The 13,745-nt window shown below is 49.1% G+C and overlaps 4 protein-coding genes across 4 annotated transcripts; 3 read left to right on the forward strand and 1 right to left on the reverse strand.

The window, feature by feature from the left end:
• The first annotated feature begins 1,107 nt into the window (after window positions 1-1,107).
• F5J12DRAFT_578678 (uncharacterized protein) lies at window positions 1,108-2,392 on the forward strand. The gene has a single exon (XM_051740149.1). It carries the CDS (start codon window positions 1,533-1,535, stop codon window positions 2,199-2,201), a length of 669 nt encoding a protein of 222 aa, XP_051594450.1. The 5' UTR covers window positions 1,108-1,532; the 3' UTR covers window positions 2,202-2,392.
• Window positions 2,242-2,686, forward strand: F5J12DRAFT_868711 (uncharacterized protein). Its single transcript, XM_051747087.1, has 2 exons — window positions 2,242-2,493; window positions 2,547-2,686. Exons 1-2 carry the CDS (start codon window positions 2,307-2,309, stop codon window positions 2,603-2,605), a joined length of 246 nt encoding a protein of 81 aa, XP_051594451.1. The 5' UTR covers window positions 2,242-2,306; the 3' UTR covers window positions 2,606-2,686.
• A 132-nt stretch (window positions 2,687-2,818) lies between these two features.
• Window positions 2,819-3,515, forward strand: F5J12DRAFT_868713 (uncharacterized protein). The gene is made up of 2 exons (XM_051747088.1): window positions 2,819-2,958; window positions 3,021-3,515. The coding sequence occupies exon 2, from the start codon at window positions 3,130-3,132 to the stop codon at window positions 3,385-3,387; it is 258 nt and encodes an 85-aa protein (XP_051594452.1). The 5' UTR covers window positions 2,819-2,958; window positions 3,021-3,129; the 3' UTR covers window positions 3,388-3,515.
• Window positions 3,516-11,134: 7,619 nt separating this feature from the next.
• Window positions 11,135-11,962, reverse strand: F5J12DRAFT_898830 (uncharacterized protein; the record flags this gene model as incomplete). The annotated part of the gene is made up of 3 exons (XM_051748135.1): window positions 11,135-11,492; window positions 11,541-11,672; window positions 11,748-11,962. The coding sequence occupies 3 exons, from the start codon at window positions 11,960-11,962 to the stop codon at window positions 11,135-11,137; spliced, it is 705 nt and encodes a 234-aa protein (XP_051594453.1).
• Window positions 11,963-13,745: the final 1,783 nt, after the last annotated feature.

The raw sequence follows: 13,745 nt of genomic DNA on the forward strand, positions 1-13,745 counted from the left end.
GACCCAATAAACACGCCTTGGAAACCTCGCACCCAATTCCGAGCATTGATGGAAGGTTGAGGCACTGATTATCGAACACGAGAAACGGGATGCCGATCGTCAACAGCGTAGCCTCCAGAGGCAGGGAAGAATGGAAGAGCCTGACGTGCCGGTCGATGTTGCTGTGCACAAAGCAACTTGATGGACGAGAAATTACAAGTTACGGTCAAGAATTGATGCAGGCCTTGACGACAACTTGATTTATCATCGATTGCTATAGGCTGATATACCTTCTCCGAATGACTATAATTTTAGGCTTCCAAAGTACCTTGATAGCCTTCAATTTTCAGTCCGCAACGTTTTGTGACCGACAACAGGCTGTGGTACCTGTCAGACCCGGCGGACCAATTGACCTGTGATTTATCCTACGGAAAGTCATCCAGTGATCAACACCCTGCTATTTCTATGGAAAGCCGGACAACCGTGCTTCCATACGGCCGAAATTGGGAAATTTTCTGGCAGCCAGCCTGACGGAGGTGCAGCATGTATTTCGGAGTGAAGGTGCGGTCACCACAACAGGGACATACATTTTTCTCTCATGGCAATCTCATTGTTCTGAGCTACGCACAACCGCGTAACTATCCACGTTCTCGTTCGCTTGCTTAGGGCCCCCACAGATCCACCCTCAGCAGATGGACCATTCAAAATAGGCGTCACCAATGACGCTTGGTCGGACACGTCGTTTGGTGCTGTGAAAACGGCCGAAGTTCTCATCGGATGGGTATTGGTTTCTCTCGCACGCGATGGAAAAGAGCTCTATATCAAATCCTAAATATTGGTTGCTGTTACAGCAGACACTCTTGTCTTCTGTGTCCTCCGTTCTCCCATTGCGACTTGGCTCCTCCTGCTGAGCTATCGTGACAACCTTGCAGGAATTGTCAAGAAACTTATCTCCCTTTCACACGTCCCCGACCTCGATCTTGGCAGTGTATATGCACCTGCACGTGCTGTGCTTGCAACATTATGGCCCTGTGCTGAGAAAAGAGTTGGCATGGATTCTCTGATGGAATGCCTCGCAGCTGTATTTGGCGTGTTCCGTGCCTTGGAACGTGAGTGTGAAACTAACTGTATTTGAGGATGTGCTCTCTCAGAGAGGGTATTCAGGGTGATTCGGTGTGAATATGTATCATGGTAATCAAATTGTACAGGGAGGCGCTTCGGAAATTCGGGATCAAGAAGAAGGTGATCTTCCTACATGCTATCCTCTGTTTGTTTTCCGTGCCAATTTACAAAGACTGGTTATACGTTATATTCCTTTCAACACACATGCTCCATTGGACTTGTACCCTCGCACCCTCTGTACCTTCGCGGTCGTTGAATGCACAATCAAGCCAAGAAGACCTGTCATCGAAAATCTCGAAACAACTTCATGACGCTCTTTACTGTGCAGGTATCGAGGCGCTATTCTCCGTTGAAGGTCTCAGGCAGCTTGCGGACACATTATTGGATGCACTTTCGCGCATGTGCATGGACCACGGCCTTTTCCTCTTGCCATGCCTCTTTTCTGCATGTCTTTGTGCAGTAAATCGCCACCGCACAACGTTTTCCCCTCTTCGTCCGGGTTGGGATCTCCTGCCTTGGTCATTCGTGATGTCGTGCGCGCTGATGCAATGGAGCTCTGGGAGTCCTGTAGGAAAGTCCTTTTATGCGGTACCGTAACGGTGGACCCCAGACCGCAAAGGACGGACGCATGGATGACGCTTGTAGGGATCTTGGACGTGATCGAGGAGGAGCGCTTGTATACCCCGCGCACAACTGTTGGGTCAGGCATTCGGAATACGGCTCGCAGTCGTGATGTGGAGTCTACTTTGATAGAAGCGAGGGAGCTTGCGCCGGTCACCGTCGAGCGCGCGAGTCAGGTTTGTAACTCGAATGACATGTTGGCCGCAGATGCTGTTCAGCGACTACTTTCGGACCTTCTTGATTATCACACTGGGACCCGTACGGTACACGCGTACATCCTCACCCTTCTTACTGCCCTCTCTTCACTCACCCTTCCCGAGTCAGTGTCCTCGCAGTCCCTCCCTGTACCACCGCATGACTTGATGTTCAGTCCGCTGCGGCCATGCCTTCTGTCGCTCACTAGAGCTCTCTATGGTTTTGACCGCTTTACAATCTGTAGAATTGGCGCCGGCTGTTTGGAAGAATTTACGCGGGCGTAGAAAGCATACGCTGCTGAAAGAGGTCAAAGTCGACGCGGCGGTAAGCGATGAAAGACTGATAAAGGGGAGGCGACACCAACAGAGGGACATGCTAATGATGATGGCATGCTGCGGTCGAAGTGTCACTCGCTAGCACTTGCAATTACTTATGTTTCCCGTGTGTCTGGCACCGTTCTCGCTAGCATCTCCCCGTATGCGTATGTCCCCGACACTCGGAATCCAGGAGTCGTATGGAACGAGGTTGGGAAGCTGGGGTGGGTTATCGCCTGGGAGTGTATGCGACACGGACGAGGTGAGTGGCAAGATGCAGATCTCCAACGCGAAGATGAAAGCAAAAGAAAGAAGCACAAGAACTGGCAACGCGAAAGGGAACGACAGGATCCTTATATGCTAGTTTCGGATGACGTCGTCGCTTCTGCTGTGTTGCGATGTCTATGTGATGTCCGTGCTCCGTTGATACGAGTTGCGAGCTCGCCAATGCCTGTGACGCTAGGCCAAAGTGACGTATTAGGAAGTGATGAAATCGCGAAGTTGCTGGGCGTCGTCGGCGACGAAGGCATGTCTGCAAAGTTAGTACTAGAAATTGTGCGTATGGCGTACCTTACTATTCCTCTCTGTGCTAGCTGTATCCACACATGTACAGGTCAGACACTCTGCAAGTTTCCCAAACACGTGGCTTCCAACATCCTCAGGCTGGTGCCATTATCAAGACGAGCATCGATATTTTAATTTGCCACTTCTCTCCTTAAAGTCGATGGTGCGGCTCTTCAGCAATGCTTACACGGGAAAACTTAGGCGTTGCCCTACTTTACATGCTAGCTGATCAGTGGATAGGCGTCATCGAGTCCATTCTTTCGATTGCCCCATATTTATATCTCATCGGAAATGTTGCCCTACTGTAATATTCAGTGCAGCCGCTCGGGGAGAGATGCTCCAGAGGTTCATCTGCCTTCTCTTGACCATTCATTTAGAACTTCCATTTGGAACTACCAACAAACTCGACGGACAACTGGGTCCAGACCATGACATCTCACCCTACGACATTCTTCTCCTTGTTCTGAGGAATGTACAGTTCTGGGAGTTGCCCAATATGCAAGGTGTGATTCGAGCTGGTTGTCTGTTCCATCGAAGAATTTCTTACATTCATCCTTCAGTTCTGCAAGTGCCTTCCTGTCGCTTGCATTAAAGCAGACTGTGCTTCTGTCCTCATCTTGCTTCCTTCCTGGGTCCACTGGGACTAATGGACTTCACGAACTTGAGCTCGTACTTGCGAGTGAAGTTTACACTCCTATTGCATATACCTCCCGAGTACTTCACCCAGGCCTCTTGCATGGAACTTGTGAAGAGAGCTGTTGGTGGTGACGTCGCTATGTGCTCTGTACTTCAGGTCACAAGTGGCGGCAGGTCAGTGGATCGGAGTGGCAGGGAGCACTTGGGGAAGGGGAAGGGAAAGGATATAGTTGATTCACTGCAAAAATCCGATGCTGGGTATGTCATGGACATGGTCGAAGAAGAAGATTCTGGAGTGCGAACGCTCAGAGAACCCTGTTTCCACCATCTCACGGTATTCCGTGCCTTCCCATATTGTATGGGTTAGTTGATGAATGCACTGGAATACACCGTGAATTGGCGGTTTATGTTGTCAGATTCGCTTTCCATTTCCCAGTGATCAAACTTTATTAGACATCTTGTGCATACGTCGAGTATTTACTCAAGTCACTCTCAAAATTGGCCGTGTCGTCAGGTGCACTTGCAAAAGGGACGTCAAACCTTGTTTCGATTCACCTATTGTAAGTTTTTTTACATGCATTTCTGGCCTGGCACAATTACTTGTCATCCTCCATGATTAGAATTCTGAGGCATCAGCAGCAGTGGTCAGCATACTGAGTAGTCTTGTGCTGCTCAACCATTCTCTGATACATCGTCGCAGGGATTTTGGCAACACGTGCTTACCTGATCTGCTGTGTTCTGACTCACTCAATGTCTAAGAGAATACTATACTCCAGAAAGGTGAAATTCACTTCCTGGAAAGCTCATTTGGCATGGCTTCTGACATGTGGACGTAGCCTTTTGACAGTGCTTGTATCTATGCTGAAAACAGTGTACAAATCCTCTGCACCTATCCTCCTTTCAGATGGGGAATGATCTGGAACCAATGGTGCACTCACATCAAGTGAGCACGTTGAAGCTCGCTTTTATGCATTATTGCTTGTGCAGTGGCTAGGGATTGAAAGTGCATGAACTCACTGCTTAGCTCTTACCTAGACAATGGGCTGATCACCTTGACCAGTATATTTGAGAGATGGTAAAGGAGATATGGCTGATGGCTGGGTACAACCTGTGAGTTGTTGAATTTAGGGTGGAGTGTGCATTTAAGTTGGTTAATCAACAATGGTGGGAAACCATCTGGGTGTACATACCATATGAATACAAATGTCAATTCAACATACTATTGCTTATTTTGTACTCTGTGTGTAGAATGCAAAGAAAGTAACAAGGATAAAGTCTATATGTATCAACACTAGGAAATATAATTGAAACATTCCTGCCATTTGTTTCCATGAACCATTTCACTCAAGTCCAGCTCCACACAACAACCACTAGGAATGATTAATTTGGTATGCATTGAATAAAATGGGGTCTGCAGAGATGTTGGTATCCATAGAAGCAACCTCCCTTGTGGGCCTCTGATCCACCCATCATGGTGCAGTAGGACTGGTTGAGTGATGTCCTCATATATGTGGTCATCAAGAAGTTGTCCAGTGTCAGATGATGCATGTGATGAGACAGATGAAAAGCAAATGGGATGTGTCCCATAAATCTGAGTGGCTGTCAGAATAAAGTCAGATACTGTAACAGCATATGTACAGATAGCTGTGAATAATGTGCTCACCATTAACATGTAACATAGTAGGAATACTATTTCCATCTCGAGAGATCTCAATATTTTTGCAATCTGAGCCAGAAATAATCTTATTGGTATCAGAGGAGAATGTAACTGAGTTAGAATGCTGGGTATGCCCCTGAAGAGGGCTACTGACCTGAATTCCACTGCTTGCATTCCAGACCCTCACAGTATTATCCCCTGAGCCTGAAACAATCCTGTTGCCATCAGGGGAGAATGCAACTGAGGTGACCCAATTACTATGCCCCTTCAGAGGGCTGCCAATCTGAATCCCACTCTTTGCATCCCAGACCCTCACAGTTTTGTCCCAAGAGCCTGAGACAACCCTGTTGCCATCAGGGGAGAATGCAACTGACCTGACATGATGAGTATGCCCCTTCAGAGGGCTGCCAATCTGAACTCCACTCTGTGCATCCCAGACCCTCACAGTATTATCCCAGGCACCTGAGACAATCCTGTAGCCATCAGGGGAGAATGCTACTGAGGTGACCCTACTAGTATGCCCCTTCAGAGGGCTGCCAATCTGATCTGCAGTCTTTACATCCCAGACCCTCACAGTCTCATCCCAAGAGCCTGAAACAATCCTGTTTCCATCAGGGGAGAATGCAACTGACCTGACATGATGAGTATGCCCCTTCAGAGGGTTTCCAATCTGCACCCCACTCTTTGCATCCCAGATCCTCACAGTCTTGTCCCAAGAACCTGAAACAATCTTGTTGCCACCAGGGGAGAATGCAACTGAGGTGACATCCTGAGTATGCCCCTTCAGAGCAATACCAATCTGGAGTCCACTCTTTGTATCCCAGACCCTCACAGTCTTGTCCTCTGAGCCTGAAACAATCCTGCTGCCATCAGGGGAGAATGCAACTGCACTGACCCAATTACTATGCCCCTTCAGAGGGCTGCCAATCTGGGCACCACTCTTTGCATCCCAGACCCTCACAGTGTTGTCCCAAGAGCCTGAAACAATCCTGTTGCCATCAGGGGAAAATGCAACAGAGGTGACACTGTAAGTATACTGCTGTAAGGCAAGCTGCACAGCTGGCCAGCCCTTCAAACCCCCTTGGGCAACTTGCACAAGGTGGGAGAATTTGGGCATTAGTTGTCTGGACAACAAGGAAGTAGAAGGTGCAAGTGGCAGTGCAGACAGGTATAGGTGTGGTGCACTGCATGAAATTGCTGTGGTAAAGGTTTGCAGAAGTTTGACCCCATCCATTGCTAATGCCACTAGTACTTCACAGCCTGCATGGCCCTTTACATGACATCAGATGACATTCAATGTCACTTGCCAACTGGAGTACTTACCTGTAACCATTGGACTGTGATTGCAAGAGAGGATTCAGCACTTCCCAATGCTCCAAGAAGGCTGAGAGCCTCAATCCAGAACAGGATTTTTTCACTCTCTACAATGGCCTGCACAGATGTTGCAAGGGACAAGTCAAACCTGGCTACCTCCAAATGCTTCGCCCAGAACTTGCATGAGTAGGACAAGTGTTGTGGAATATTTGAATTGATTCTCTCTAACAAGTCAGGAATTTGGGAGTTACTGAGGTACGAGTTTTCCAGCCCACAGATGTTGAAAGACAGTTCCTTGTACAGCACTTGCAGCGAAGCATGGGCAAGGTCGCTTGGGTCAGAAGTGTCGATGAAGTAGGGCCCACTTCGTAAAGGATCGGTTAGGAAGTCATTGAAGGATGCATGGAGGGGTTGGACAGGTAAGGTGTGGTCAGAAATTCCACCCAGCACTGGAGCCATGAACTGAAGGATTATGACTACGTCATAGTGCTCTTCCTCACTTGGGAAGAGAGTGCGCATATGATTCAATGCCGCAATCGGCAAAGGTTCCAACACCATCAAAAGCTGTCGCATAACCGAGCGGAACCGCAGAAATGGTGTCCCCGACTTCGGCATGATGCTGTCTAGGATGGTAGAATACATGCCGTCCAAAAGTGTCTTCCCCTCGTCCGATGGGATGGCTATCAGGCTCGTGAATCGTTCTTTCACAGTTTGACCGAAGGCGCGATTCGGGCCGACAAACTCGCAGGCCAGACGTGCCCATTCGAACAAGCCATTCGACATGTGGACTATCCGCCGTATCTCCGTGGGCCCAATGGTGTCTCTGAGGCTAAGAAGTTTCTTCGAAACAAATAAAGTGATGTCACGTTCCACCAGCTCTGCAGGGACATCATCCAAACACATCGCTCTGACGTGAATGGCACCGCGTAGAGCACGTTCGATGTTCGGTAAAGGTCGGGACGTTAACAGGATGCGGAAATTCGAAGGTAGGTTTGCAGCTTCTGTTGATGTCAGAAGCAACAGAATATTCTCCCTCCATGAGACCCCGCCGCTTTCATCTAGTGCATCGATCACCACCACTACATTCCCGACAATGCCACCAGCAGCCTCCGACAATGGCTCCAAGATCAGTTTTTGCCACTGTTGCAACAAGTCGGGCGTCGCCTTCAGAGAGGGGTCCTCAGCGAGAACGCGGCCTATTGCTCGCCGGAACGCGGGGTAACGGCTGGCCAGATCGCGGGAAATAGTTGTCAACATCTTCTCTTCCCGACACTCAGCCTGCTTGGCACGGACAAAACAAAAGCAAGACCCAAGCCCTCCCACGTCCTTGAGCCAGGATGCAATGGTATGGGCGATTACAGATTTGCCCCTTCCAGCCTGCCCGTGAAGCCATAAGATGCGTGGGGCCTCGGGGTGAGTATCATTGACCCAGTTGATGACGTCCTGCAGAATCTCTGTCCTCGTGTTCTCTAGGCATTTCTTCATCGTATCCAAGCCCGCCCCACCTGCGTAAGCCATGCCCTCCATGTTCAGGTCCTCGAGAACGCGATACACATTGATATGGATGTCCCGGCTCTGGCGGTCTCGATATTGCTGCATCAACTCGTCTAGCGTCTTGGTGTAGTCGCCGATGGCAGTCTGCGTCTCAGACATTATGTTCTTTCCGAGTCTCTTCCCTGAGAAAGTATGAGGTCAAAGTCTCAACAAGATAAAAACAGACGTACAAAAGCTTGTTGTTTCTGAATAGTCTCTGATGAACTGTACACAGGCACTGATTACCTGCGCAATCTTCGCCAACGGGACTCTCATGGAATCAATGTTCTTGATGGTGTCCTCGTCCGAAAGGAATGCGTACACAGAGCCAACTTTTTTCAAGAGCTCCGAAATCGCACTATCTAGGTTCGCTTGCGTGATGATCAACTGGCGCAAGGGTGGTGTGAGTAAAGAGAGTAGATAAAGGACTCCAAGTCATACTTGGGAAGCGGCTGTGAGGATGCCCAACGCCATCTGGGCGTAGGGATGGACCTGCGCGGCATCGTTGAGTCGCGGGATGGATGCCAGAACAAATCTACGCACGTTCTCAATGGTGGTGACCACATTGTTAAAGAATTTAAGAGGTTGGAGATAGGTGCTACTCAAGTTCTGAAGGTCAACAGCCATAGCATTGGCCTGTGCAACAATGTTGATAGCATTCTCGCCCGCACGGGGGATGGGTGTTATGCCTTCGAAAACTTGACGAACAACTTCCAGGTCATCACCCGCCAAAGCTGGGTCAGGATCAGGACCTGATTTACTGGGCAGCCCTTGAGTCTGTGAAAGATAGACGCTTAGCATCGTTGCAGTGCAGGACGTCGTAGATCACATACATCAGAATCTTGGGCAACTTGTCGCGGTTCTGGGTCTTCCTGAGCCCATTCAGATGCAATGGGATCGGCAGAGGAACTTGATGGGCCTCGGTGAGACCGGATGAGGCGACTTTTCATAGCGGCCAACTTGACTTTAAAGCCATAACTCGAATGACCAGGATTCGATACAACGCCTCCAACAGGAACCTCAGACTGCCCTTGAGACTTGTGTTTGCCGATCCATTAGTCTGGTGCACTGGCAAAAACAGATTGCTTACTGAAGTGAGGTCAGGCACTGATGAGGGAGACTTTCCAATATACGGTAAGCGATGTTTTTTGGGCTGGAGCCTGGCCATTGAGAAATCGGTAGTTTGGATGTGATATGTACTGTGAGTTGGATTGCAATGTCGTTTGGGTATTGAGACGAGCAGCGGTACAGTGCCACCTGCTGTGTAGGTGTCCCGTGTACAAGTGTAGTTGGACTCTTCCCATGTCATGATAGCCACGCTCAGCTCGCTCGTTCTCCTGTCTCTGTCCTCCTTCCATCCCACCAAACCCCTTCGCTCAAGCGTCGACCTTTTCCATCCCACCTTGCATGCCCGTGTGGAGAGTGTCACACCAGATGGTCAAATACCTTTAGTGTGGGCCGTAACCACCGAACGGCAGCAACAGCAGGGGATATACCATGCGTCGTACATTGAAAGCGTGCAGAGACTTGTCTTCCACCGCGCTCACTCGGACTACGCTACCAGCCTTGTGTCTGCACACGGTTGAATTTATGAGTGGTACTAACTTGCCACCGAATACCAAGTGGCTGGGCCAAGGCGCAGCGGCCCGCCAAACGCCACGGTTCCCAGGTTAGGCACCGTCGACTGACAACACATCGTCCCGGGATTTCCATTCTACTACGCGTAAGCCTCCTATTTCCTCGCGATAGTATTCTGCACTTTTCTTAGTGTTGTCTTGCCTTCGAGACAACTACAAACAGTCACTAATTTCACTACAAACCCAGCTCCTCAATTCCCCGTAGAACTCCTTCCCTAACATCAATTCGGGTGCATTTTCCTATGTAGCGTGCACGTCGGTGGTGTCGCCTGGAAACCATTGACGGTAGACTTCCTCATCGCATCCCTCACCCATTCCCGTACATTGTCCGCGATTGGCAAGAGGTGAAATCAAAGCACATATGAGGGAGGCGACAGGAGAGTTTCCACATGCGGCTGTCCCATACGTTCGTGCCGGCATGGGTCTTTCTACGAGTTTATCCCAGACACATCTGTGTACTCGTCGGCGTTGAGGCAGGAGGCGAGGGTGTACATGGGTAAATATATCGCGCTAGTGTGCTATGATAGATCGCTTCTAGTTCCCACTTCGTGCCTCGAGATGGCAAGGCGCACACTGTGAACTGTACAAACGGGTAGGTACGTCCACATTTTCCGCAACCAACTCCGCCTTCCCTATCGTGTTCAACATCACACTGCTCGTGTTTATCGCAGCTGACCGTTCTCCTGATACCGGCGAAGGGCTACTAGTCTTGATCAATAACTACTATGGCACAACACTGATTCTGGGCAGAGCCTCGCAACGAGCCATTATCCGACGAAATACAAGCTGGATGTCTGGAGGGCCCTTGTTAGTCGAGGGATGGGAGAACGGAGCGGTTGTAGTCGGGACAAGGGATGTCACGCTTGACCCGGAAACTTTAGAAAGCGTATCAGTGAGGTGCTGACGGATTCCAAGCAACTTGTTACACCAAGCGTGATTTCTAACCCTCCGAAGTCGAAGTTACTTTCACGTCTCTCTTCAGCCACGGCGCGCTCGCTTACAACACTAGTTGAAGTGATAGGTTGCGACCGCCTATATCCTGACCACGTAACATATGTATGGGATGTGACTGGTCCTAAGGGCTTGTGTTCTTCCTTTGTGTATGTTAAAGTCCCAAAGTCAATGAATAGGAATAACGTACGGGAAACTGGTGCGAGACCATCAAGGACTGAAGCTCTGCCAGTGCACCTGTGCCCGGCACCGGGGATAGGTATGGTACTGGATGAACAAGTGGTTGATTTGGGCTGCCCTCCCGCGTATCGTAGTATCGTACAAGTAACTTCGTATAGCTCATCAATTTGCGAACGTCGTTGACAACCTCTATGTAAGTTATTTAAGAAATGTCGTCTGCCAGTGCCCCAAGAATGGAACCAGTAAATCATATGAAGGTATACTTGTTCGCTTTCTCCGAGGTGGAGAGCTGGTTGAGATTCGTCCCAGTGTCCAAGCCTGCAGTGCCATGTGTGAGAGACCCCTCGCCTACTAATACGATAGAGCTCCTACTCGTCCAGCCAGCAGCATGGTCCTTTCCAAAGTTTGGTTTGCAGGAGTTGAACATGCGCTCAGGTAATGGTTCGTTGCGAGTCCGAACCCCACTCTGATCCCGAGGACCATAGCGTCGCGCACATTACCCCCATGACAATTACATAGCTGTTGATCAAGAGCAGCACTTCGCCGGTGGTCGGGATCCGGTCAGTCGTGATAAAGATGATTTGTGCAACGTGGAGAATGAGAGGGAAAACAAAATTGGCGACAGATATACAGAAGATTCGACGGATACGGTCCGCGATGCCGCCCGCTGCATGTCGGGAAATCCACGAGTTATTCCTACCCCCACAGAGACGCAAGGTGGTATGCTCACCTCTATTTATCGACGATGTGCGGACGTGGAAGTTGTAAAGGAAAAAGCTGACGGGGTACCTAGGAAAGATGTCCAATGGATCGCGTAGTAGAGAGACACCAACTTACATGTTGTCGACGATTTGCATTGTCCATTCGGCGATCATGTAAGGGTTACAGAACCTGGCACTGGACTCATTATTCTGAGTGAGAGCGTTAGTCGTTATTCCCAGACCGAACATAGTCAAGAACGGCAATGGTCTGTGCAAAATGTTGCTCAGCAATGAAAATAAACGTTGAAGAAAAACACCCACGATAACGGCCACTCGAGCGCACTTGATGCAGAATGGGAGTGCAAAGATTTTCACTAGAGTGGCGGGAGGCGTACTGCCAAGGGGATAGAGAGCGAAGAGGCGAGTCAACAATATCGAGTCATACAGTAATGGCGAGAAATAGAAGAAGACAACTGTAGCAATGAAGACACTTGCTGACACCTGGCTGAATGGTTCCAATATGTACTTCAGAGTGGTCAAGCCCATCAATACACCCATGGCTAGGACGTGACAGATAGCAAGCACATTTAGTCGGAATACGAGGCGGCGTCGAGACTCTTTGGTTGAGAGTGCAATAAGGACCACAGAGGGTAAACAGACAGGCAGAGAAAGCAGTGGTTACCACGATGTAGTCGAAGCCTGGATGTACGGCGTTCACGAACGCAATAATGACAGCTTCTGAGTCCGCCGACGAGGACATTTGTGGGGTGATGCACCTGAATGAATACGCTCACATTAACTTAGATATAGTCTACCACATGTACTGGGTGATTCATCGTTGATTTGCACAGCCCATGATGGAAGAATCAATTGAGAAGACTGGTTTGAATCCCTTGAAGGGTTAGTCGCCACGGAGGAAAAGCCTAACAGTGAAACCATACGATTAACAATTGGACGCCTTTCTTCGTGGTTTAAGCGCGCTTTTCGTACTCCAATGGCACCGTTAAGCTGTGTCCCATTTCAGTCAGCCAGAAATTCGGTTGGATATGTAGGTGCTCCACCGGTACAACGGACTCAATAAACATGCCTTGGAAACCTCGCGCCCAATTCCGAGCATCGATGGAAGGTTGAGGCGCTGATTGTCAAACACGAGAAACGGGATACCGATTATCAACAGCATAGCCTCGAGAGGCAGGGAAGAATGGAAGAGCCTGACGTGCTGGTCGATGTTGCTGTGCACAAAGCAGCTCGATGGACGAGAAATTACAAGTTACGGTCAAGAACTGATGCAGACCTTCACGACAACTTGATTTATCATCGACTGCTATAGGCCGATGTACCTTTTCCGGATGGCTTATAATTATAGGCTTCCAAAGTACCTCATCAGTAAGCGAATATATGGGTTAAACCTGTTACTGACTGGTCGTGACCGTGATTCCACCATTCCCTGTCTCCCTGATGCTTGATAGCCTTCAATCTTCCGTCTGCAACGTTTTGTGGCAGACAACAGGCTGTGGTATCTGTCAGATCCGGCGGGCCATTGCCATCACCCCTGAGCGAGGGAAGCTGTGATTTATCCTACGGAAAGTCATCCAGTGACATAAATGCATAGGACCTAGAACCGAGATTAACAATCCGGCTATTTCGGTCCAGCGAAAACTCGCGGGACAAGGTAATTTTCAGACCGGGACGGGGATGCGTCCAGGAACGCGCCACTACTCGGGGCATGGGTCACAGGACGCCCGATTACCCGTAGCGATGCAGGAGTTCTGTTTCAGACAACTAGATTCTACTTCGAGATATCCTACTGTTGGAAATATTACTATATGTTCCGACGTCTAGATTGATCCAGACTTACATGTGTATCAACATGTTGTTCATCACATGACATTCCTTAGCAATCAGCTCCACAATGATGTCATTCTGACATCATATTATACGTCATATTCCATGACCTTCCATGCTGTTCTTTACTATACTGAGTAGTAGTTTCCTTTTACGCTCTTGGTCCGTGCGTACCTACTCATGTATATAAACTTGGGGATTTCTTCCTCAATCCCCATCGAATCAAATCAAGTATTCGATACTTCACTTGTCTACTCGACAACTGAGCCCCTCAAACACTCAAAGCTTTTACTTCAAACGCTACTACCTTTCTGAATAAAGGCAAGTGTTCGTGCCTAGCTCTTTTATTGCTTCCCGTTCCTCTGCGCAATAGGTTATGAGCCCCGCCCTATACTAGGCGGTCAGCTATTTGCGGTATTTGCATAGAACGATCACTGCCGACGGGCATATCACTATGGATATCGTAGGCCTAGAAGCGCTAGGATCGGTAGTAGTA

This window comes from Pisolithus orientalis (genome assembly GCF_024613125.1).
Source record: "Pisolithus orientalis strain OTSU chromosome Unknown F5J12scaffold_97, whole genome shotgun sequence".
NCBI lineage: Eukaryota > Fungi > Basidiomycota > Agaricomycetes > Boletales > Pisolithaceae > Pisolithus > Pisolithus orientalis.

Excerpts from the sequence above, each read along its gene's own strand:
- F5J12DRAFT_868711 (XM_051747087.1), top strand. The coding sequence starts at position 2,307 with ATGCTGCGGTCGAAGTGTCACTCGCTAGCACTTGCAATTACTTATGTT. Across the intron at positions 2,494-2,546 it reads GTGTATGCGACACGGACGAG|CACAAGAACTGGCAACGCGA; the intron begins GTGAGTGGCAAG and ends AAAAGAAAGAAG.
- F5J12DRAFT_578678 (XM_051740149.1), top strand. The coding sequence starts at position 1,533 with ATGCCTCTTTTCTGCATGTCTTTGTGCAGTAAATCGCCACCGCACAAC.
- F5J12DRAFT_868713 (XM_051747088.1), top strand. The coding sequence starts at position 3,130 with ATGCTCCAGAGGTTCATCTGCCTTCTCTTGACCATTCATTTAGAACTT.